At 37.3% G+C, this 27,169-nt stretch overlaps 1 protein-coding gene across 5 annotated transcripts in view; it reads right to left on the bottom strand.

Moving 5' to 3' along the window:
- per (period circadian regulator) overlaps nucleotides 1–27,169 on the bottom strand; it is a 172,905-nt gene that overhangs the window by 107,683 nt on the left and 38,053 nt on the right. For 3 of the 5 annotated variants that reach the window (XM_070092108.1, XM_070092127.1, XM_070092122.1), the window contains exons 3-10: nucleotides 19,535–19,606; nucleotides 17,187–17,380; nucleotides 14,760–14,903; nucleotides 7,902–7,987; nucleotides 4,986–5,187; nucleotides 4,651–4,866; nucleotides 1,716–1,901; nucleotides 179–333 (exon numbers count right to left, since the gene is read on the bottom strand). In XM_070092108.1, coding sequence (XP_069948209.1) covers nucleotides 179–333; nucleotides 1,716–1,901; nucleotides 4,651–4,866; nucleotides 4,986–5,187; nucleotides 7,902–7,987; nucleotides 14,760–14,903; nucleotides 17,187–17,380; nucleotides 19,535–19,606 — 1,255 coding nt within the window. The remainder of the gene's footprint in view (nucleotides 1–178; nucleotides 334–1,715; nucleotides 1,902–4,650; nucleotides 4,867–4,985; nucleotides 5,188–7,901; nucleotides 7,988–14,759; nucleotides 14,904–17,186; nucleotides 17,381–19,534; nucleotides 19,607–27,169) is intronic. The other 2 variants (XM_070092111.1, XM_070092134.1) reach the window with 1 other exon arrangement.

Genomic DNA, 27,169 nt, shown 5'->3' with positions numbered 1-27,169 from the left:
TTCCACCACTACAGAGGTTAAAAATCCAAACAGTTAATTATCCTGAGTGAAAGAAGTACCATCTTTCATTAACAGTATAATAATTTCTTTCCCCTGAATGAATGAAGTATCATCTTTCATTAATATTAGGTAATAATTTCATTCCCTGGAGATCACAAAATAGCAGAGAGCTACTTACTTTCAGCACTTGGTGCTGACCGATGATTGAGTCAATTCTCTTCGTCCATGGATTAACAAAACAGAGCCATTCCGTCTGGAGGGTAACGTAGCTTCCATTGTAGGTTCGAAATCTGTAAGGTTTACTTCTGTGGGGTTTACCCTGTTCTCTCACCACTGAAATATGATGACAATTATTTAGTGAGATCATTCATGCAAAAATTGGAAGTGAAGAATGTAGAGGAGGGCCCCACACATACAGTTCCCTCTTTTATTGTTCCACGTTTTCATTGACTTTCAGTTGTTCATTATGTTCGGTGCTTTTACCACTTCTCTTCTATTTTCATTCAACAACTGCATATGGGAAGGGCAATCGGCCCCATATTTTAAGGTAAGTATTGTATGTACTGTGTATTTATTTTACTTCAGCTTTTTTTTATGCCTAGCTTTATCTAGCACTTAGTATGTGATAGTGTAAAAGCATTATCAGGCATTGTAGACACATGCAATAATGCAAAAACTGTTCTCTTCTGCCCACCATTGATTTTTGCTTGCCATACGAGGTCGGGAACCTATGAGCCATACAAACAGGGCCCTCTTAAGAGATAAGCACCCCCCCCTTCCGAAAAATCATAGACTTTTTATATTTCTAGCATTCTGTATCTGTATTTCCTTGTAAGCAGTGTATATATATAAATTTTGTAAATAACAATAGTGATGAAATTTGATGGTATAAGACTGAATAAAAGAATTAGTACAATGAGCAATTTAGCCACTGGTGAGGACTAGGCTTTTGAATCCTCAAATTTAATATGCTATAAGATTTCAAGGAATTAATAGATTCAATAGGATTCCCAGATTTTTCTTTGTAGTTATATGAAATTTTTGATGCTCTATATTTCCATAAGAGTTTTATTCAAATTACCCACAGCTTAAGCATTAAAGAAATAACAGTCATTAACCACTTTAATTATATGTAATAATTAAATTTCAAGACAATACTGATGATGTTTTGGTCCATCCTTGACCACTGTCAAGTCACAACTAAGAGACAAAGAACGAGAGAAAATCAGGAAATAGATCAGGAGGAGAGAGAGTGAAGATGGGTGGTAGTGGTGGTAGAAGAATTTGAAGCAGCTGTAGCAATGATAGCAGAAGTAACAGTAATAGTGATAAGGTAGCTACAGTAGTGGTAGCATTTGCTGCTATAAATTCTACTGCTACTAAAACAGATCTCATCATCACAGTGTGTTTTATTTGTGAGTTGTTGCAGTCACATTATTGTGTCTTTTATTCTTCTATTCTGGCAAAGCTTTTTACATAACACCATTCAAACCCAGTATGACATTAAGTCTGTAAACAATATACAAAATAACAAGTTCAGCTTTTAACTGTCTCTGATTCTATTTCATAATATTCTTTTGGCAGTTATTCTTAGGAAACAAGCCAATTTTTTTATCTGCAGAAGTAATCCATTAAATTTTTAAAGGAAAAAGGCCTTACAAATGGCAAAGTATTTCTAAAGAGATAAGCAGCAGGTAAAGCAAAGATAAACTTACTTCCTTCATAAACAGATTTGAGGAGAGGCAAGTCCTGAGGATGATAGCAGTCAAACACAGAATTCCCTGCTAGGTCCTGAGGCAGATGACCCAAATATGGAATGGCCTCAGGGTCATACTCAGAGAAGTTGCAAGATGCAGAATGGCGGATACTGAAGCTCCCCATCGTTGGTGTCTCTTCAGGTACTGAAATTTTGTTAAAAATACTTTAAATAAATTATATTGCAAAATTAATATATACAGATATTACACATTTTTAGGTCTCTGATTTATGATGGTCCAACTTACGATGATACATACTTATTACATTAGTGCTCTGGAACCAACAAATTACTTATGACCACTGATCAGCAGTTATGATAATTGTAAATATTAAAAAAGAAAATATTTTAAATAATGAAATAGGTTAATAATTTTTTTTTTTTTTTTTTTGCAGAGTAGGGCTCAGGTTAGGGTATGTATGAGATAGATAGGGAACTATTTTAAAAGTAGGCATTAGAGAGGGATTATAGGATACCATCATAGGGTGTTGTTTAGTGTTGGAGACATTTAATATTTACATTTCTCCTAAGGCTTAATTATAAATATTATTTTTTCTTGGTTAAATTTTTTATCAGTGCATTAATATTTTCTATATTTATTTTTTTGTGCATATGAGTGGAGTTCATATTTTTTGTGGAAACTGGTTAAGAACCATAGATTAAATAGTAGTTACATAGTTCTGTTAGGTTGGGGTAGCTGCTGCTGCTGAAGCTGTAGCTGTAGGTGCTACTGCTGTAGCTGCTGCTGGGTCAGTGCCAGTGGGTAAGGAGCAGGACACAGGAAGCTCTGTCCTCCCTCTCACAAGACTATCCTCACTATTACCTTGTCATACTACAGATGCCCCCCAACTTATGAACAAGTTACATTCCAGAAGGCTGTTCATTTCTTGAATTGTTCGTAAGTCATTATTTTGCCATTTTTCTATTGTTACGATTATTATTATTATTGCTTTTAATATTATTATCATTATCATTATTGTTCTCTCTCTGTGCAGTTGTTCACTGAAAACTTAAAGACAATACTGTACAGTATCAGTAATGTACGGTTCTTAATACTAAAACATATTTTAATAATAAATATCATAATAAAAAACTTCTTTAACTAACTAACACGGCAGTCTGTTCGTATGTCCGAGTGTTCACAACTCGAATGTTCGTAAGTAGTTCGCAAGTAGTTCGTAAGTAGGGTGAGCCTATTCAGAGCCTCCAGTTAGATATGATGGAAGAAAGGGTAATAGTGAATAGTAAGAGTAAGAGAGGGAAGCAATCAAGTTACTACCTATTACTATACACCTGTATTGTGGTATATACTGTATTGTAGCTCTTCTCTGTTTAATTATCATGTTTTCATTAATTAAACACTGTTAAACATTATTTATCAGTGAGAACCTACAATACTGAATGTAAAATATTATGTATAAATTTTTATTTAAATAACAAATTAAATTAAACATGGAATATTATGGCTGGGAAATGCATATATGATCATGACACGGGTGTTGATGGGAAAATCAGGTGCATAGTCCCAGCTAGTATAAAGTTTTCAAGAACACCTTAACACTGCAATTGGGAGAGGTATTACAATGATATATTTTAAATTTTTTTCAGCAGAACTCTTCCAAACTAACCCACAGTTTTGTGAATCATCCCACTAAATGTCTGAGATGAGGATCCAGATTACTTGTACTGAACATGTGTAACTCCAAGGTGGAATGCATCTCAAAATCTCTAGTCACAAGACACAAGTCAATGTCATATAGACAAAACACTTCTTAAATGTTTGATTTGCTATGTAAATACCAAATTAAAATTTAATTTAGTATTCAAATTCAAATTTTTATTTCTTTTTATGCGGTGCACAGATAATGTACAGTGGAACCTCGGCTTACAAATTTAATCCGTTCCGTGACCTTGTTCGTATCCCGATTTGTTCGTATGCTGAGTCAATTTTCCTCATCTAAATTAATTGAAATAGCATTAATCCATTCCAGCAGAATTCCTGCTCTTAGGAGGCACAACAAAATACTTCCATATAATGCTAATATCAACTCTATGGCTTATTTATATATCACAATTTGTCTAATTTCATCACCACTCAAGGAATGCACAACAGGTGCATCATTGTCAGTGTTCAGCATTTCTTCGATGTCAGCTTCCTGTAACTCCATTAGCACACAGGCAAGATGATTAAATAGAATTATCAATGCTTATTGCTTGGGTAAGTTTATTCTGTTAGTGGGCTGGATCTGTGAAAGACCTGCCTAGTATGGGCCAACAGGCCTACTGCAGTGTTCCTCCTTTCTTATGTTATTATGTACCCATGACACCAGTCATACCCAGCTCCTCCCACTCATATATTTGTCCAATTTCTTTATAAAACTACCCAAGGTTCTATTGAGGCTAAAACCTTGGGTAGTTTCAAATTTAGGTCGGATAAATACATGAGTGAGAATGGCTGGATTTTAGTGGGACTTGCACATGAGTAAGTAAAGTTATTAAAGCTTATTGTTTGGGTAGCGTTTATTCTGTTAGTGGGCTGGATTTGTGAAGGACTTGCCAAGTATGGGCCAACAGGCCTGCTGCAGTGTTCCTCCATTCTTATGTTATGTTGATGAGTGGAACATGAGTGGAACATGAGTGATACATGAGTAAAGGCTTCGCTTTGCAATCCCCACTAGCATTACAACAAAACATGAGAGTTAGCCTGTCTTTCATAGACTTGTGTCCTGGGAGTGCCTTTTTCTCCTGAGTAATGTAGGTCCTGTTTGGCATTTTCTTCCTTTTTGGGTCACCCTGCCTCGGTGGGAGACGGTCAACTTGTTAAAAAAAAAATTAAGGGTAATTACATACAACTTGTTGAAAAGACTAACAATGTCTTTGTTTTCTAGACTAACCTGTGTAAACACTTTCTATAGGAATAACTTCTGCCAGCAGAAGAGATGAGTTGGTTCCACTAGATGGAGCAGTTTCATCCAGACGTGAAGCATCATGAAATTTCAGAATAATCTTGCATGGCTTGTAATGGGTGCGTTTATTGTGAACACCAACACCAGAAGTCTTCAGATCGTGACATACACGCATCCGACAAAATAATGATGTGCCATAATTATCTGAAATTAGAAAAGCCCAGTAAAATGTTATATAAATAAGAGGAAAATTATATATTCAGTGTCAGAGACACAAGTACAATATTTTTATAAAAGTTTATTGCAAAGTACATAAAATTTACCATTGAGTGATTCATTTCTGAATGGCATACTTAATCCATGAATGATTTTGGATGATAAGTTAATTGAATCCTTAGGGTAGACAAAGTCAATGAAGGACTGCCCGATAAGGATGTCTTTTGGGAAACCCAGGACATCAGTTACTGATGGCGAGATCTGCAGCACTGTGCCATCCTGAACGCTGATGGCAACGGTAAAACCATGCTGCAATAAAAAATGTCACTTTAGATTGACAAACACTTACGATGTCATATGTTCCTGTAACACTGAAATTTACAAGTACAGTAGAGCCCCAACTTATGAGGCTCCAAGGTATGAGGTTTTTGCACTTACCACACCCCCATTTTGCAACCCATTAATTACTTACAGTAACTTGTTCTTCCAGCATCAGCACAACTATATTTGCTATTTTCTTAAGGATGAATTATAAATAAATTTTTGGGGGATTCTTTATTTACCAAATGCATTAAAAGTTTACGTATGTTCATTTTATGCATGTAGAGAGAGAACTCATATTTATTTGATAAAGACTGGTCAAGAACTGTTGATGTATCTTTCATCTGTTAACGATAAATAATTCATATTTGTTTCTCAGTTTTCTTTTTACCAAATACATTCATACTTTGTGTATGTTCAGTTTCTGAATATATATAGAGCTCTTATTTGACTGATAATATATAAGACAATCGATTCCAGTATAAATCCTTCTCTGAAACTTTTCCTTGATATCTGCAACAAAACACAGGCATAACACAAGACACACAACCTTCTCTGGCATCTCCCACATCTGACTCAACCTATCTAAAAATTCAATGTGCATAAAAGTCCCTAAGATCTGGAACTCCTTGCCTGAAGCATTGAAAGGCCTCCCTATATGCCAATCAATTCATATATGTAAACTACATTATTTGTACTGCATAATGAAATAAAAACTGTATTGTATTGTTCTATTCATCCCTACTCCATACACACTTGTTCTCACACACTGCTCCAAGCTTCTAGAAGTTTCTTCAACATACGCCTCCTCACATCCTCTAAATACTACTGCATACACTCCTATTTTAGATTTGGTGAGCCTTCATGGGTTTTCTTTTTAACCTAACTAGCTCCTCAAGTGTGGTGAATGTCATGGTGTGTATGTTGATGTTGCTCCTGGTCAGTGTTAGCTGCGTTGGTCATCACTTCACTAACTGGTATTAAAATAAACATTCCTCGTTAGTGTCCCTGTTTGGCCATGTGAGTGATCCTCAGTGCTCACTTTCGACACTTACTGACAAACATGAAGAAAGTTGGAGCTAGGTGGATGTTTGATGAACACAGGCACATTCCTCTTTGAGGAAAGCAGGGACAAAAATTCTGTATACTCAAAGGCAGAATCAATGGTCACTTCTCTCTTGGTTCTAGTGTCATGGTGTGAAAGGTAATGAAACAAACTGACTGTTCCTACAGATCCTAAATGTCAGACTTTCTCCATCTTTACAGAGTAGGACATCATGGAAGGGAAGTCACTCATCCTAGTAAACCTAATTGAAGGTTCCATGGAGTTAAGCCTGGCAGGAAGATTAGCAATGTTGAGACATCTGAGTGAAATAACCAGTGCCTTATCCAAATAACATAGCCACATTACACCCCTTGGGGTGATGAATTTAAATCACTTCTCCTGGTACTCCATGTATAGACTTGCTATAACTGCACTGAGCCCATGGCCATCCCAAACTGCTGTACACAGATAGAAATGCAGTAGTAAAGCAATTGAAACTCAATCAAGTCAACGAACTCAGTGACTTTTATTGGAAGATTCATGGGGTCAGTGATCTTACAGCAGAACAGGAGTAATGGTTTGTGTGGTGGGAACCATTGGAGTTTCTTGTTACTGCCGTTAATGTTAAACATGAGGTTAGTGAGGCTGCTGAATGTTAAGACAATACTTAGAAACTGTGCCCAGGAGATTTGAGAGATATTTGCATGGTGTGCCTACCAATTTGTGGCAAGCACAACCATACTAGATACACAAGATTAAAAGCTCCTGTCACAGAGTTGCGACAGAATATATGAACACAATTCAGAAAAAAAATTACTCTACCTCTTTGCTATCTCACAAATTCAACTCAACCTGCATAAAATGTCATGCATATAAGTGGTATGTAATACAGAACTCACTATCAAAAGATTCTAAACATTCCACAATTTGTAATAATTTAGGGTTAAGAATTAATCTAAGTTTGCTCGAAATGCCTAGCCTTGCTAGGTGTTCTAGTGGCTCCCTCTGTAATTAGTATTTTATTACATGTAAACCACACAATAAACAAAATCTGTAAACCCCGCATTGTAATCCTTATAGAGAATAAACTTTGATTTGATTTGATTTGATTCCCTATTTGCCAACTACTTCAAGTAAAGTCCAGAAGTTTGTGTAAATTTATGAAAACCCAATATAAATGTCAAAAACTACTAATTCAACCTGCCTATCCAGATTCCAGTAAGTGTTCACACTTGTGTACCTCTTGTTTTTACTGTTTTCCTCACTCTTACCTCCTTGCCTGCCCAAATTATTGCTAAAACGGTTCCTGTTTTGGTATGGTCCCTTCATATTGGCACTGCAGATTTAATAAACAATTTTGTTACATAGAATGATCACTGTGTTGAATAATCTTATCTTTGGACAATTTTCTTTTGTTAAACTTATCATTCAAATAATATAATTTGAACTATTTACTGTCAAATAATTTTAAGTTACAAACTTATGATGCACCATATGCTTGTACAACTGTGAGTTTCCCATGTATGACATGTAATGCAGTCTCTGTGACACAAACGCTATGTTCTTGGAAAAACATTTATTAATTTATTTATTTATTTTCTTTACTAATCTGCAAATACCAATTAAAATTAAAACAAAAAGATTAATTAGAACTTACAGCACTCTTAAAGGTCTTGAGGAAGGCAGCCACATGATGAGTGTCTTGTGGCAGTTGTACAAGCTCTTGACTAGCAAAGGAAACTCCTAAAAAAAAAGAGAGAGGGAGAGAGAATATGGTCATTTGTCTTGATAGACAGTTGATGGAATTACTGGTATGAAACTGACAAAGTTGTGGATGATGTACATACAATACAAACTACAGTGATATATTTTTTTAACACATTGGCTGTCTCTCACTGAGGCAGGGTGACCCAAAAAAGAAATAAGTTTTTTCCTCTTTATATTTAGTAATTGCAGCGATTACTAAATATAAAGAGGAAAAAACTTATTTCTTTTTTGGGTCACCCTGCCTCAGTGAGAGACAGCCAATGTGTTAAAAAAAAAAAAAAAAAAAAAAAAAAAAAAAAAAAAAAAAAAAAAAAAAAAAAAAAAAAAAAAAAAAAAAAAAAAAAAAAATATATATATTTAGTAATTGCAGCGATATAGGTAGTAGGTTGGTAGACAGCAACCACCCAGGGAAGTACTACCGTCCTGCCAGATGACTGTGAAACAAAAACCTGTAACTGTTTTGCATGATGGTAGGATTGCTGGTTTCTTTTTCTGTCTCATAAACACGCTAAGATAACAGGGATATCTTGCTACTCCTACTTACACTTTGGTCACACTTCACAGACACGCACATGCATATATATATATACATACATCTAGGTTTTTCTCCTTTTTCTAAATAGCTCTTGTTCTTTTTTATTTCTTCTATTGTCCATGGGGAAGTGGAAAAGAATCTTTCCTCCGTAAGCCATGCGTGTCGTATGAGGCGACTAAAATGCCGGGAGCAATGGGCTAGTAACCCCTTCTCCTGTATACAATTACTAAAAAAGAGAAGAAGAAAAACTTTATAAAACTGGGTTGCTTAAATGTGCGTGGATGTAGTGCGGATGACAAGAAACAGATGATTGCTGATGTTATGAATGAAAAGAAGTTGGATGTCCTGGCCCTAAGCGAAACAAAGCTGAAGGGGGTAGGAGAGTTTCAGTGGGGGGAAATAAATGGGATTAAATCTGGAGTATCTGAGAGAGTTAGAGCAAAGGAAGGGGTAGCAGTAATGTTAAATGATCAGTTATGGAAGGAGAAAAGAGAATATGAATGTGTAAATTCAAGAATTATGTGGATTAAAGTAAAGGTTGGATGCGAGAAGTGGGTCATAATAAGCGTGTATGCACCTGGAGAAGAGAGGAATGCAGAGGAGAGAGAGAGATTTTGGGAGATGTTAAGTGAATGTATAGGAGCCTTTGAACCAAGTGAGAGAGTAATTGTGGTAGGGGACTTGAATGCTAAAGTAGGAGAAACTTTTAGAGAGGGTGTGGTAGGTAAGTTTGGGGTGCCAGGTGTAAATGATAATGGGAGCCCTTTGATTGAACTTTGTATAGAAAGGGGTTTAGTTATAGGTAATACATATTTTAAGAAAAAGAGGATAAATAAGTATACACGATATGATGTAGGGCGAAATGACAGTAGTTTGTTGGATTATGTATTGGTAGATAAAAGACTGTTGAGTAGACTTCAGGATGTACATGTTTATAGAGGGGCCACAGATATATCAGATCACTTTCTAGTTGTAGCTACACTGAGAGTAAAAGGTAGATGGGATACAAGGAGAATAGAAGCATCAGGGAAGAGAGAGGTGAAGGTTTATAAACTAAAAGAGGAGGCAGTTAGGGTAAGATATAAACAGCTATTGGAGGATAGATGGGCTAATGAGAGCATAGGCAATGGGGTCGAAGAGGTATGGGGTAGGTTTAAAAATGTAGTGTTAGAGTGTTCAGCAGAAGTTTGTGGTTACAGGAAAGTGGGTGCAGGAGGGAAGAGGAGCGATTGGTGGAATGATGATGTAAAGAGAGTAGTAAGGGAGAAAAAGTTAGCATATGAGAAGTTTTTACAAAGTAGAAGTGATGCAAGGAGGGAAGAGTATATGGAGAAAAAGAGAGAAGTTAAGAGAGTGGTGAAGCAATGTAAAAAGAGAGCAAATGAGAGAGTGGGTGAGATGTTATCAACAAATTTTGTTGAAAATAAGAAAAAGTTTTGGAGTGAGATTAACAAGTTAAGAAAGCCTAGAGAACAAATGGATTTGTCAGTTAAAAATAGGAGAGGAGAGTTATTAAATGGAGAGGTAGAGGTATTGGGAAGATGGAAGGAATATTTTGAGGAATTGTTAAATGTTGATGAAGATAGGGAAGCTGTGATTTCGTGTATAGGGCAAGGAGGAATAACATCTTGTAGGAGTGAGGAAGAGCCAGTTGTGAGTGTGGGGGAAGTTCGTGAGGCAGTAGGTAAAATGAAAGGGGGTAAGGCAGCCGGGATTGATGGGATAAAGATAGAAATGTTAAAAGCAGGTGGGGATATAGTTTTGGAGTGGTTGGTGCAATTATTTAATAAATGTATGGAAGAGGGTAAGGTACCTAGGGATTGGCAGAGAGCATGCATAGTTCCTTTGTATAAAGGCAAAGGGGATAAAAGAGAGTGCAAAAATTATAGGGGGATAAGTCTGTTGAGTGTACCTGGTAAAGTGTATGGTAGAGTTATAATTGAAAGAATTAAGAGTAAGACGGAGAATAGGATAGCAGATGAACAAGGAGGCTTTAGGAAAGGTAGGGGGTGTGTGGACCAGGTGTTTACAGTGAAACATATAAGTGAACAGTATTTAGATAAGGCTAAAGAGGTCTTTGTGGCATTTATGGATTTGGAAAAGGCGTATGACAGGGTGGATAGGGGGGCAATGTGGCAGATGTTGCAAGTGTATGGTGTAGGAGGTAGGTTACTGAAAGCAGTGAAGAGTTTTTACGAGGATAGTGAGGCTCAAGTTAGAGTATGTAGGAAAGAGGGAAATTTTTTCCCAGTAAAAGTAGGCCTTAGACAAGGATGTGTGATGTCACCGTGGTTGTTTAATATATTTATAGATGGGGTTGTAAGAGAAGTAAATGCGAGGGTCTTGGCAAGAGGCGTGGAGTTAAAAGATAAAGAATCACACACAAAGTGGGAGTTGTCACAGCTGCTCTTTGCCGATGACACTGTGCTCTTGGGAGATTCTGAAGAGAAGTTGCAGAGATTGGTGGATGAATTTGGTAGGGTGTGCAAAAGAAGAAAATTAAAGGTGAATACAGGAAAGAGTAAGGTTATGAGGATAACAAAAAGATTAGGTGATGAAAGATTGAATATCAGATTGGAGGGAGAGAGTATGGAGGAGGTGAACGTATTCAGATATTTGGGAGTGGACGTGTCAGCGGATGGGTCTATGAAAGATGAGGTGAATCATAGAATTGATGAGGGAAAAAGAGTGAGTGGTGCACTTAGGAGTCTGTGGAGACAAAGAACTTTGTCCTTGGAGGCAAAGAGGGGAATGTATGAGAGTATAGTTTTACCAACGCTCTTATATGGGTGTGAAGCGTGGGTGATGAATGTTGCAGCGAGGAGAAGGCTGGAGGCAGTGGAGATGTCATGTCTGAGGGCAATGTGTGGTGTGAATATAATGCAGAGAATTCGTAGTTTGGAAGTTAGGAGGAGGTGCGGGATTACCAAAACTGTTGTCCAGAGGGCTGAGGAAGGGTTGTTGAGGTGGTTCGGACATGTAGAGAGAATGGAGCGAAACAGAATGACTTCAAGAGTGTATCAGTCTGTAGTGGAAGGAAGGCGGGGTAGGGGTCGGCCTAGGAAGGGTTGGAGGGAGGGGGTAAAGGAGGTTTTGTGTGCGAGGGGCTTGGACTTCCAGCAGGCATGCGTGAGCGTGTTTGATAGGAGTGAATGGAGACAAATGGTTTTTAATACTTGACGTGCTGTTGGAGTGTGAGCAAAGTAACATTTATGAAGGGATTCAGGGAAACCGGCAGGCCGGACTTGAGTCCTGGAGATGGGAAGTACAGTGCCTGCACTCTGAAGGAGGGGTGTTAATGTTGCAGTTTAAAAACTGTAGTGTAAAGCACCCTTCTGGCAAGACAGTGATGGAGTGAATGATGGTGAAAGTTTTTCTTTTTCGGGCCACCCTGCCTTGGTGGGAATCGGCCGGTGTGATAATAAAAAAAAAAAAAAAAATAATTGCAGCGATATAATGGAAGGAAAAATACTAGAATATTTTTACAATATAGCACTGTACTAGAGAATACATTAGCTGTAACCACCTGGAGTTTACCTGGAGAGACAAAAGCAATACATTTCTTGATAGTTGCAACAGAACTCCCCTCAAGGAAGGTTCCTTGATGTTGGTGATTGGCTCTTGATTTAGGGAATTGGATCTGTGCTCCAGTTCCCCGAATTAAGCCTGAATGCCTTCCACATCCCCCCCCAGGCGCTGTATAATCCTCCGGGTTTAGCGCTTCCCCCTTGATTATAATAATAATAATGCAACAGAACTCATAGGCATAATACTAGACACAAAAATCTCTGTGACATTTCCCCACGTCCAGTTTAAGCTTTGTAAACACTCAATGTGCATAAAAAACCCTAAAATCTGGAACTCCCTGTTTGAAATCTCCAGAGCCTCTCTGCCAGCAGCTTTGAAGCTACTGTAAAGAAAAGACCTCCTTTTCCCTAATATATCCTAACAATTAATCAAATATGATAAATATAGCAGAAGTGTGTAAAATATACTAAACAATTATTAAAACCACAAATATGTGAAAAACTATACGTATATTCTTATTCTCACTAGTAGTCATAATTCAACTTTAATATAATAGTCTGCTTGCTTATTCTCTGTAATGCCTAAAATTTTTGTCTGTTTATTTATTTATTTATTTATTTATTTTATGTCTTTTCAAACAGTACACCCTTAATGTCCTTATATATAAAAGTAAATACAGTAATTGTTATTGCCACTGTGGTTTCAAGTTAGGCTTATGCTTGCCTGAAATGTTCCACATAACTATGGACTTTCTGCATGAACAACCGAATGTCACCATCTATGTACAAACATTGTATCATGCTAAAATAAATAAAATAAATGAATAAGTCTTAGTAGAAAAAAGACATTGGGAGCCATATGAGTACAGTACTTATTTGTGATTAGAGTACTTTTTATATAGTTACACGAGCACAGCTCTTTAGTCTGTTTCAAAGTTTTGCTGAGCTTCCAGTGCTTGTAACACTTAGTTCACTATGTCCTCTAATAAATTATTCAGGTTCATCATAACTTATAAATTATAATTAAATAAGATATAGAAAGGCATATTCCTCTTACGATCATAAAGTTTTTCTGAAGTACTGCACATACGCATACATTCAACAGACACAAGTATGCATTACAATTACTGGTAACTTGAAAAAAATATTCTTGTGATTCCTATCTTGATTGTTAAGCAAGGGATGACTTGACCAAAATGCTCTGCATAACCATAGGCTTTCTGCATACAATTAAGTGTCACCCATTTCTGTATAAACAGTATGTATCATGTGGAAATATACATGTACTTGTGGAAATATACTTTGACATATGCTTTGCTAGTGAATCGGTAAATGATGCATTAATGAGCAAGGACATGTCACTGACTGGGTGACAGTTATATCTGGTGGCCCATGACCTGGCAGGCAAAGCTTTAACTTCACACACTGAGTGCCCATGGTTTGATCCCCAGAAAGGGTGAAAACAGTGGGCATGTTTTCTTACATCTGTTGTTCTGTTCACCTAGCAAACAAGTAGATATCTAGGTGTTAGTCAACTGGTGTGGGTCGCATCTTGGGGACAAGATTGAGGCCCCCAAGTTTCTTACAGCTCCCAACTCGAACAATTATGTAATTGTATTATTGTAAGTGCTTTTGCAAGAGCATTTTTGGGGGTCTGAAATGGACCAACCTAATTTACATTATTCCTTATGGGAACAGATTCATTCACTAACGGCTCTCGAACAGCCTTCTGGAAAGAATTATGGCCAAAGCTCGGGGTACCACTGTAAGACATACAGTCCCTTGATGATGCACTGCCTTTTGGGTTATCCTGGGTTGTTAACCCTCCAGGGTGAAAAATCCAAACAAAATCTTGTCTTATCTTACGATGTACTGCCAAGATGTTCAGATAGCAATAAGTCAGCGATTATATGACATTCTTACTAAAATATCCTAAAACAAGTTACTGTATACCAAACACTGCTGACCGAGATAATGTAATAAAAAATACTAAACTAGTACAATATCTAATACATACTGAATAGTGTGCTCGCATGTCCTTAGCATATGCATATGTATGTAATATATGTATATGGCATATGTATATGTATGTAACATATGTATGTAACATATGTATGTAACATATGTATGTAACATATGTATATAACTCACAGCTGTGTATGAGGGCAAAAATTAATTACTGTAACTACTTACCTTCCTAGGTAGTAGGTTGGTAGAAAGCAACCACCCAGGGAGGTACTACCGTCCTGCCAAGTGAATGTAAAACGAAAGCCTGTAATTGTTTTACATGATGGTAGGATTGCTGGTGTCCATTTTTCTGTCTCATAAATATGCAAGGTTTCAGGTACGTCTTGCTACTTCTACTTACACTTAGGTCACACTACACATACATGTACAAGCATATATATATACACACATCCCTCTGGGTTTTCTTCTATTTTCTTTCTAGTTCTTATTCTTGTTTATTTCCTCTTATCTCCATGGGGAAGTGGAATAGAATTCTTCCTCCGTAAGCCATGCGTGTTGTAAGAGGCAACTAAAATGCCGGGAGCAAGGGGCTAGTAACCTCTTCTCCTGTATATATTACTAAATGTAAAAGGAGAAACTTTCGTTTTTCCTTTTGGGCCACCCCGCCTCGGTGGGATACGGCCGGTGTGTTGAAAGAAAGAAAGAAAGAACTACTTACCTTGTTCTGCAGAGTGTTCCTTAATCTTTCGAATGTAATTAAGAGCCTGAGTATACACCAGGGTTGGTTGATCAGCCTTATCGTCCCCGTCATTGTTGTGATAGTTGAATGTTGAGATGCTCTCCTCAACTCCTGTTGCAATACCTGAAGCAAGTAATTAATGAATAACACTCCTCATAACAGTAACAATAGATATTTAAATTAGCAGGTTTCACTGATAACAAACTCGCCTCTCCTTCCATGGACTAGTACATAAAACATATGACAGTGATCTACAGCATTAACTTTGTACAAACATGCATTTTTTTTTTAATTTTCCAGCACATCAAATAAAGGAGATTCATAACTAGTACTTCACTAATATAATTATTGACATTTGTATCATAGTGACAAGGCACAATGCCACACAAAAAAAATATACTGAAAGAAAGTACGTAACTCTCTTGAGCACTTGTTTGTGATATTATATGCTCATCACAGTTTGCAAATTCAGAGGGCAAAAAAATGGTGTACACTGATCACAAAATGTTTCATACATATTAATGATGCTAAGAATTAGATATATTTATTTTATTATCACACCGGCCGATTCCCACCAAGGCAGGGTGGCCCGAAAAAGAAAAACTTTCACCATCATTCACTCCATCACTGTCTTGCCAGAAGGGTGCTTTACACTACAGTTTTTAAACTGCAACATTAACACCCCTCCTTCAGAGTGCAGGCACTGTACTTCCCATCTCCAGGACTCAAGTCCGGCCTGCCGGTTTCCCTGAATCCCTTCATAAATGTTACTTTGCTCACACTCCAACAGCACGTCAAGTATTAAAAACCATTTGTCTCCATTCACTCCTATCAAACACGCTCACGCATGCCTGCTGGAAGTCCAAGCCCCTCGCACACAAAACCTCCCTTACCCCCTCCCTCCAACCCTTCCTAGGCCGACCCCTACCCCGCCTTCCTTCCACTACAGACTGATACACTCTTGAAGTCATTCTGTTTCGCTCCATTCTCTCTACATGTCCGAACCACCTCAACAACCCTTCCTCAGCCCTCTGGACAACAGTTTTGGTAATCCCGCACCTCCTCCTAACTTCCAAACTACGAATTCTCTGCATTATATTCACACCACACATTGCCCTCAGACATGACATCTCCACTGCCTCCAGCCTTCTCCTCGCTGCAACATTCATCACCCACGCTTCACACCCATATAAGAGCGTTGGTAAAACTATACTCTCATACATTCCCCTCTTTGCCTCCAAGGACAAAGTTCTTTGTCTCCACAGACTCCTAAGTGCACCACTCACTCTTTTTCCCTCATCAATTCTATGATTCACCTCATCTTTCATAGACCCATCCGCTGACACGTCCACTCCCAAATATCTGAATACGTTCACCTCCTCCATACTCTCTCCCTCCAATCTGATATTCAATCTTTCATCACCTAATCTTTTTGTTATCCTCATAACCTTACTCTTTCCTGTATTCACCTTTAATTTTCTTCTTTTGCACACCCTACCAAATTCATCCACCAATCTCTGCAACTTCTCTTCAGAATCTCCCAAGAGCACAGTGTCATCAGCAAAGAGCAGCTGTGACAACTCCCACTTTGTGTGTGATTCTTTATCTTTTAACTCCACGCCTCTTGCCAAGATATAATAATGGTTAAATTAAATCTGCTTATTGCCTAACCTAGCTTAGGTGCCATGCTTCATTCTGCCAAGACTAGATAATTTTCAAAAAAAAAAAAAAAAAAACTGCTAAGAAATTTGAGGTAAAAAAAATACAGCCTCTCCTCACTTAGCGACATACTCGTTTACTGACAACTTGGACTTACGACAGGCTCTCTGACCAGTGTGCATATCTAAATAATTTATATTAGAGCTGATTTCCTCTATTCTGTTTATTACAATATACAGTACACTCCTGTATAAACATTTAAAAATATACCAGAAATGTTATAAATGGTGCAAAAGTGACATTAAAACAAAGATGGTTGGCAAACTCACTATCATCATAGTATGCTCCTCACTTAGCGGCAAATTCATTTACTGACGTGGTCTTAGGAATGGAACTCCGTTGTTAAGTGAGGAGAGGCTGTATGCTATTGTACAAAGTTTTTAAGGCATTTCATTATTTTCAAGAGTAAAGAAGGGGTTAGCTTTTGGAAATTCAAAAACAAAAGACTACATTAGTGCAAATAAAACAATTCAGTAAAACAGCAAATCAGCTGAAAAATACAAATACATACAACTATTAATTTAAATGACCAACCATCTGACCACTCATAACTTGACACACTTCTCACACTTGTCAAGCACTTTACATTCATTTGAATTCATTCATAAATAATCTATTCCACCCCTGTCATTACAAAATCATTTACTGCAATCTTGATGATTCAATCTGGTCAAGTATAAGATGTACCTAACTTACTGCTGGCTGTGTCGCTGCTCAGTCTGGGATCACGCTCCACTGCTCTTGTCTTCTCCCTCTCTTTATCTTCCTCTTCCTCTTTGACAACCTTCTCAGTCTTCTCCTTGACAAGCAGTTTATCAGTCTTTTCCTTTGATTTTTTTCTTTTGTGGTCTTTATGCTTGATTTCTCTCAATCTATTTTTACTGGAATAAAGAAAAATAAGAAAACTTTCAGCAGTTCAGTATACACCAGGCAAATTAAAAATAAAATAGTGTACTACTAAGGCAGAAAAACAATTCACTATTAAAGATATTTCTTTCTAAATATTGAGGCTATGAAGTCAAGTGAGTGTAGTACTTACTACCTCTCTTTTAACTAACTCCAATATTCTACACCGCATTTTTTGTGAAGAACTTTCTTGTACAGTATTTCCAGGAGCAGTTATAATTTCTATATTGGGAGCTTATGGTAGGCTGGTTGGAAGGGGACACGCTAAGAGACTTGTTTTGAACCTGTGTTATTATTGTTACTGTTTTTATTATTATTTCAGGTACTGTGGGGCCTGAGGTAATATTTGGGGTCTGAAGTCCCCCAAGCATCCCTTCCTTGGTGCTGCTCCTGAGTATACCCTCTAATAATATGGGGAATATGTTCCTGTGACATCAGTGCCTTATGGACATTGGCTGTAAGTGAAATGAGGAATATTTTTTTTTTTTTTAAATATTCTAGCAAGTACAAATTACCAAAAGCTCTAGCATATGTAGGATACATTCCTTAAAATAGTGCTCTATAAAAAATAGAGTTAAGTAAAGAGCGTAGGGAACAAACATGATTATTTTCCAGTCACCTCCACATTTGTAAAGTCTTTTTTAATATATTACTAGGTAAAAATTACTGTAGTTTATTTTACCTTAATTCTGTTAGTCATTATATGAAGAGTTTGGAGAGTGAGGTTCACTTGTCGACACACTTGGTACGTGTTAACAACGTAAAGATGAAAGCTACAATTCTTTACCTAATTGCACCAAATGTATAGGAACAAACCACACTTATACCAAAAAACATATACCAAGCAAAAATGCACTTGATTTTTAAAGCCAGATGAAAGAAAAAACAATATAAAAATAGGGAAAGTAGAATCAGCAAGGTTCCTCAACAAGTCAACATTATAAAAAGAAAACCCATCTTTCCTAACCAAACTGTAGTACACATATAAGAACTCTTCTACATATGGGTAATATCTAAGAGATGCAAATAACACATCACTGAACATACACTTGTCAGAGGGACAACTTTAATAACACCTGCACCATGTTCTGACACACCCATAACCATCTCATGAACTTTCAAACTACCAGAACTGTTATAAGAATCAGACCTACATTGCAGACACTCTTTGGAACCTACTCTCATCATTACTACTTCTAACACCTAAAGACTCTCTTAATAATTCCCAGAGATTTTTACAGGAATACTGAATACGTATAATAAATGTCATGATGAAAGATAAAAAAATTGTAAACCGAGAGCAAGGAGGCTGAGGGACTAACCACCTCAAAACTATTTCCCCAAGGTTGATAGACTGATTACATTATCTTTACCTCATCACTTCTGCTGTCTACAATACGTTCTCTGTACGTATTTGACTGAAGAAGCCTATTGCATAGGTGAAACGTTTCAACAATAAAGATACCCAACTGTTGCACATGTGTTACTCATCAAGAAGATACAGGTGTACAAGACTGTTGTGGGCAGTATCCTGGAGAAGGACCTAAAAACTTCAACAGAAATAAGATGCACTGTTGGGCTTTCTTAGATTATCCTGGGTTAATAGCATTCCAGGATTAATAATCTGAAAAAAGCAATCTTCTGCTAAATATGTCTAACCAAGACAGGACTTGCAGCAATGGGTTCAAATTGGAAAAATTTAGATTTAGAAATGATATACGAAAACATTGGTTTAGTCAGAGTTGTAGACGAGTGGAACAAACTCCTGAGTACCATCACTGAAGTGAAAACCCTGTACAGCTTTAAAACTATGTTAGATAAGTACATGAATGGGTGTGACTTGGACTTGCCTAGCATAGGCCATTAGGCCTGCTGCAGTGCTCCTTCTATCTTATGTTCATCATTTAATTACATGTCAGATATCACTCTGGCTAGGGGAAAACATAACATGACATTGAAGAAGGGAAAGAAAAGCTATAAACTACAATTATTCTATGTTACATCCAAGGTTGTTGTATAGAAAAAGTCTTCTCTAAAGCTTCAGCCTGTTGTGTATGTGAACATGAATACTCGTTAAGCAAGGATCACCAGTAATTACATAAGATAACAGAACAAGTTGACAGACTTACCTAAAATCAGCATTGTCGCCAAAACCACTACTGTGGCTGGACCCACTGTTGAGACTCTTGCTGCCACTGTAACTGTTGGTGGCAGACATAGTAAAATATTAGACAACAAGTTGTTCACTTATGAATTCAAAATACTGTACAATAAAAGCCACAATGGGTAAGTTGTAAAAAGAAAAAGATTAAAAAAAATACCCTTTCAAAGTTTTACCTAGACATATTTCCAGCAGGTTACACTCATAAAACTCTTGGTATTGCCATTTTGTCATTCCATTTTCAATCTGACAATTCATGTGTAACCAAACTTTAAATCTAAGGGCTGTAAATGGTGATACCGCCAAGCTGTGGAAAAAGACATCTATGTACAGTTCAGGACATTTACAAGAGAATTTTTGCCACAAATGGCTTCTTAACTCCTAATACAGAGTTTGCAGGTACAAGTTAATATATTGTAGACAGTACAGGTGACCTGAAGCAAAAGTGAAGTGAGACAGGAGTTATGTCTAATTGCAGAAAATATGTTGGACAAATGTCTAAGTGACAGGGCTGGTTTTCAGTATAACTTGTTTAGCATAGGCCAGTACACCTGCTGCATAGCTTCATGCTCAGCATGTTCACATGACAGTGAATCCTTATATGGATAGCAATCTTTTAGTTAAGTTTGGAAACACACAACTGACACTATACCTTCATGGTCTACTGTCAATTGTGGTAAGTAAGGCAGCCTCTGTTAGTCATTTTCACTGATGACTAGTTGTGCTTCGTTAAACATCATTATGTGCCAACATTTGTTTTTATGTTGCACACAGGCATTGTTTTGGTCATCTCATCTGCAGGTGTTTCTGTGTTCCTGAAGTCTGATATTTAATGACCTAGCAGTTTCTCCCACATATTTATTGTCACATTCACAACATGGAATTATGTATACTCCTGCACTGGTCAAAGGTTCTTTCTTGTGTTTCTGCACCAAGTCTTTGGTTGAAGAAGAGTTGGTGACTATCTTGGTTTGGTTGTTAAATATTCTAATGTGGTCAAGCTATTTAACAACCAAACCATCAAGATGGTCACCAACTCTTCTTCAGTCAAAGACTTGGTGCAGAAACACAAGAGAGAACCTTCGACTAGTGCAGGAATATATATGTACATAATTCCATGTGGTGGATGGAACAAGATGTGGGAGAAACTGCTAGGTCATTAAATATCAGACTTCAGGAACACAGAAACACCTGCAGGTAGGATGCTCAAAACAATGTCTGCATGCAATATAAAAATAAATGTGGGCATGTAATAATGTTCAATATAGTTTGACTACTAGCACACTCAGTTCACACACTGAGGTCCGGGGGTCAATCCCCGGTACAACTGGAAAACATTAGGATGTATTTCCATAAAACACCTGCTGTCCATGCTCACCCATCAGTAAAATGAGTAAATGGGTGTTAGTCAACTGTTGTGGGTTGCATCCTGGGACAAAACTGACCTAATTTGCCCAAAATGCTCTGCATAACAAGGGGCTTTCTACATAGTAGTATGTCATTGATGTTAGCTAGGCCTGTATATCTTGTACATGTACTTGTAGAAATAAAGATATTACTATTATTATTATTATTATTATAAGTATAACTAGTCATCCATGAAAACAGCTAACAGAGACTAAAGTTGCTGAAAGTTAATAATATCTTTATTTCTGTAAGTACATGTACAAGGTATACAGATCTAGCTGATATCAGTGACATACTACTATAGAGAAAGCCCCTTGTTATGCAGAGCATTTTGGGCAAATTAGGTCAATTTTGTCCCAGGATGCGACCCCACACCAGTCGACTAACACCCTGGTATCCACTTTTACTGATGGATGAACATGGACAACGGGGTGTAAGGAAACATGCCCAATGTTTCCACTCTTGCCGGAAATGGAAATCGCACAAGGACCCTCATCATGTGAAGCGAAAGCTTTGCCTACTAGGCCATGGGCTGCCTCACTTGCCACAACTGACATTATACCACAAAGGTCTAGAAGCTTCACTATTTCCAAACTTTTAGCTAAAAATATTGTTAGCCAGACTGTTATCATGTGAACACATTGAGCATGAAGCTATACATGGTTAAGGATGTTTTGGGTGTTGGAGAATCTGGTGGTGTGAATCATTATATCATCAGCAAAGCTAATCATATAATGATGGGGCTGGCTAGGCACAGTATTAAGTAAGGCATTTATTAGAATACTGAATAAGATGGGACTGAGCACACCACCCTGTGGGGTTCCTAATTCAGTCTTTAGTTACACTTCTATGCCCCTGGAACAACACAGAGGACTTTTTGCTGAACAGGTAGCCTTGAATCCAGCAGAGAAGCCATCCTCCTAAATCCATTCTGGCAAGTTCACTAATGATTACATGTCTGTTGGCTACATCAAAAGCAGATTTAAGCCTCGTACTGCCAAAATTTTAAATTTGCGGAAAGAACTTGATATTCCAAGCATCAGAGATTGTGTTACTGAAAGAAATGTCCTCACTGGGGTCAATAAACTCAGGCTAGCCTATTTAAACCCTTGCACAGAAGCCCTCCAAACTTTCCTCAACACTGGTGAACACTCCTCCAGATGGAGCAAAAAACTAGTACCAACCTCTGCATGAACCAGCTACATGATTTATGTCAAGTAAGGCAACAGTGACACTTCCTCACTCCACGGGATATTACCCCATTCCAAACTACCATCCCTCCAATTCTGCCCCCCTCCCCCCCAAAAAAAAACTTCTTAAATCACAACCAAAGCTTTGCCTTGAATACTGAGTATTGAGCATTTAGTCTAGGGTGATTAAGTGGCTTTTGAGAAGAGTCTTAAATTGATTTTCAGACCGGGTTACTTTAGTATCTTCTGGTAATGAATTCCATATTTTGGGGCCCTTTATGTGGATAGAGTTTTTACACAGTGTGATATGGACACGAGGTATATCAAAAAGAGATCTGTGTCTTGTGTTATGGTCATGTGTAATGTTAAGGTTGGTGAGGAGAAGTTTGAGTGGAGGGTTTATATTTGCATGTATTGTTCTATGTATGTAGTAGGCACATGAATAAGTACTGTATGGATGTTCTTAACTTAATGGTGAGCAGATTTAGACTTTTGAAAATTGGTGGAGTATGCTGTCGGGAGTGGGAATTTGTTACCATTCTGACTGCTGCCTTTTGCTGGGTTATTAGAGGTCTTAGGTGATTTAATGTTGTTGATCCCCATGCACAAATTCCATATGTAAGATAAGGGATGTGAGTGAATGGTACAGTGCCAGGAGAGCTGATTGTGGAACATAGTACCTTATCTTTGATAGTATGCCTACAGTCATAGAGATTTTCTTGGTGATTTGTTGTACATGTGTCTGGAACTTAAGGCTACTGTCAAGGTGGATACCTAATAATTTTCCCTCTGCAAGTCTTGTGACTGATGATCCGTTTAGCGTTATGTTAAGTGGAACTTTTGCAGCTTTGTTTCCAAACTGAATGAAATAGGTTTTATCAATATTCAAGGTAAGTTTATTAGTCATCATCCAGGCAGATATTTTCTGCAATTCGGCATTGACAGTGTTGGCGAGTATGACTGGGTTTGGATGGGAGAAGACATATGTAGTGTCATCTGCAAATAATATGGGTTTGAGTAGCTGTGATGCATTCGGTAGATCATTGATGTAGATGAGAAAGAGGAGTGGTCCAAGGACACTTCCTTGTGGGACTCCTACTGTGATTGGTTGGGTGGAGGAGTTTGCACCATTTGTGTACACATATTGACCTCTGCTACTAACTACTAAGGTATGACTTTAGATAGTTGAGGGAGTGGCCTCTGATACCATAGTGCGTTAATTTAGAGTACAGCAGTTCATGGTCGACTGTATTAAAAGCTTTACGTAAATCAATGAAAATTCCCAGCAGGACTTCTTTCTTTTTGAGTGTGGTATGTATTAGTTCTAGCATGTGTATGATAGCATCATTTGTGCTTTTATTATTCCTGAATCCAAACTGACAAGGGTTTAATATGTTGTGTGAGACGAGGTAGAAACAGATCTGTCTATGAATTAATTTTTCAAAGATTTTAGAGAGCAGTGGTAAGTTAGATATTGGTCTATAGTTATTCAAGTCAGCTTGGTCACATCCTTTATGGATCAGAGTGACCTTCGCTATTATGAGGATTGTTGGGAAGGTAGATGATTCAATGGATTTGTTAAAGAGTGTTGCAATAATTGGTGACAATACAGTGGAACCTCTACTTGCGAGTTTAATCCGTTCCATGACCTTGCTCACAACTGGATTTGCTTGTTTGCAGAGTCAATTTTCCTCATTTAAATTAACTGAAATGCAATTAATCCATTCCAGTGGAATTCTGTACTTCAATAATTTCGCTAATATCAACTCTACGGCTTATTTATCTATCTCACTTCATCTAATATGACATAATAAACAATATAAATAACATATTATTATCATTATTATTATTATATAAATTATTTGTAATTTTTATTCACACAAAAAATATAAGATTTACTGTTATTCCTTATTGCAATACTGTAATTGTATAAATATGTCAACCCATTCATGACTGCATATTGTTTACTCTGAAACAGCCAAGCAATGGACCATTTCTCCTAGGTTGAGCTCAATTTCAAGGCACTTTTCGTCATGAAAGCAATCAAAATCATATCCATTTCTGTAATATATCTTCCATTCTATCAAATGAGACCAAAAAACGAGAATACAACCATAAAAACCATTTGGAATTACCGCTAAGGGGTGGCTAATTGGTGAGAAGTGAACTCCATTATTTATGCTTAGATTTCTTTCATTTTTGGTGTACATTAAGAAGCATCTTTCCATCATACATTGCCCAAGTTTCAATAAGATAGTCCAACAAACAAATGAGATACAATTCCCGAGATCAAGAGCAAGAGCCCCTCACCAGTGTCAAGGAACCTGCCTTGAGGTCTGCTCGCTTGTGGAAATTTTACTCGCGTATGGAAGCAAAAAATCGACCCATTGACTGTTCATATTTGGAAAAACTCGCACGTGGACACGCTCACAAGTAGAGGTTCCACTGTACTTGAGAAGCTTTTTTGTACATAAAAGCAGGCAAGTTGTTTATGTCTCCTGCCTTGTTTTTAAGGGTGTTGATTATGAGCGGGACTTCTGTTAGGTTGGTTGGAGCTAGGAAAAATGTATTTGGGTAAGTACCTGTGAGGTAGTCTGATGGACGGGTGTTTGAGCTTGGTATTTTGTTCGCTAGATTTTTTCCTATGGTGGAGAAGAAAACATTGAGTCTGTTTGCTGTTTCAGTTGGTGTGAGTAGGGGTTTGTCTGGTTTTGTTAATTTGATTGTTTTGTTTTTGGATAACTTTTTAGTTTCAAGAATTTTAGATAGAGTTTTCCAGGTCTTTTTCATATCACCTTTGATGTTATGTAATCTATTTTCATAATACAATTTTTTAGATCTTATCAGGCTGGTAAGAGCTGATGAGTAACGTTTAGGCTGGTCTCTAGTTATTTGACCCATTCTGTACTGTTTTTCATATTTGTGCTTTGTGTTAATGAATTTGAGGATGCTGAGTGTTAGCCAGGGACTATTCAGTCTCTTTGCTGTGATCTGTTTAGTTTTTTTAGGGCAATGTTTGTTGTAGAGGTAATGGGCTTTTTTTTAGAAAATTATTTATACATTCATTCATATCTGTATATGTTTTGAGCTCATTATGCCAGTCGATGTTATTCATAGCTGCTATAAAGTTGTTAACAGCTGTCTCGTTATGTAGTCTGAGGGTAACTTTAGTAATGTCTTCGGGCAATTTACCTAGATTGGTTATGAGAAAGGTTGAGTAGTGGTCTGTAGTGTTGTCTGTGATTATGCCTGATTTTAATCCTTTCAGGGTTTTGGCTGTACTAGTACATGCACAGCTTACGCCCCAAGGCTTTTGACATACTAGTACGCCTAAATTCTAGCGCCCTCAAATCTAGTGAGAGAAAGCTGGTAGGCCTAGATATGAAAGAATGATGGGTCTATGTGGTCAGTGTGCGCAGTATAAAAAAAATCCTGCAGCACACAGTGCGTAATGAGAAAAAAAAAAAATTGACCGTGTTTTTGGATTAAAACAGCGACTTTGCACTATATTTTCATATGGCATTTATTGTTGTATTCTAGTTTTCCTGGTCTCGTTTTATAGAATGGAAGACATATTACTGAAATTGAGATGATTTTGACTGGTTTTATAATGAAAAGTACCTTGAAATTGAACTCAAAGTAGCAGAAATGTTCGATTTTTACAAAAGTTCAAAAGTAAACAAATCATGCCACGCGTCCAATACACGCCAACTGGTGAGTCTAATATTCTTTCACAAGTGCGCCGATATTATTTATACCACTTCTACACTAATGCAGTAGTCTGCATAACAGTAAATCTTCTATTTTTTGTAAGAAAAATTCAAGGTGGAAAGCCAGAGAAATATAAGAGAGGCGTGGGGACGTGACTAATGAACAGAGAACTTGTTATTTTAGTGCCAGGAATGCCTTGTTTATTCTGGACCCTATTTGGAAATTGGCATCTTTTGAAATTTGTGTGAAATTGGCAAAATTGCTAAATTCTGACCACTTTATTGGATAGTTGAAATCGGTAAATGGATGGTTTCTTGTACTCATTCGATAGAAAAAATGGAGTTCTAGCGAAATAGTTATGATTTTTGTTGATTAGTACACTGGAATTGACCGAAAATTGGGCTCAAAGTGGGCAAAATCGCCGATGCATAAACATCGTCAAGACCGCTAACTTCGTGAGAGCATAATTCCGTAAGTTTTTTCATCAAACTTCATACTTTTGGTGTCATTATGATTGGGAAAAGATTCTCTATCTTTTCGTAAGAAAAAACCTATTTTTTTTTTTTAAATTTAGGGACCCTGAGAACAAGTCTCGGAGAGGGCCTGGGGACCCTGAAAGGGTTAAAGGGGATATGGTGTTAGTCCAGAAGTCATCTATTAAAGAGATACTAGCATCGGAGATTCTTGTAGGTTTAGATATTGTTGGTAACAACAGGCAGTTGCTCATAGTGTTTGTGAATTCGGTTACTTGTGGGTCCTGGTCGTGTAGTAGGTTTATTAACTACCGCCCGGCTCTGGCTGGGTTACAAGTATCTTTGACAGATTAAATCACCACCACCAGATGTAGACCAAAAAAATGTAAACTCTGCCAGATGGACTATTGTCACACTCTGTGTCATTATGTACTGGAGTGAGTGCAATAAAATTAATGAATTCAGAGACAACTCACTTAGAAAAGTTCAAGATGTCATAGTATTTTATCCACAGTGGTATATTACAAACAATTCTGGAAAAATACCCTGACTTTGCTCACTGTAAATAAAGCTAATATTTTCATTAATAATTTATTGCAATTGTGATTGGGTGTAGACGTTTGAATGGTTCATTGCTTTATTCTTATTCTTGTAACTTGTTCAGCTTTCAAAACTTTGCGGCTTAGTCCCTGGACCCATTATGTACCTCTTTTTGACCACCGCCCATAGGATGCGTATGGGGTGCATAATGAACATATTAAACTAACTCCTAGGTCATAAATTAGACATATGTGCAACACTTGGGCACCTTTATTGTGAAGA

Source organism: Cherax quadricarinatus, chromosome 3 (genome assembly GCF_038502225.1).
Source record: "Cherax quadricarinatus isolate ZL_2023a chromosome 3, ASM3850222v1, whole genome shotgun sequence".
Classification (NCBI taxonomy): domain Eukaryota; kingdom Metazoa; phylum Arthropoda; class Malacostraca; order Decapoda; family Parastacidae; genus Cherax; species Cherax quadricarinatus.
The sequence above is the reverse complement of the archived record's forward strand: the minus strand, read 5'-3'. Positions and strand labels throughout refer to the sequence as shown.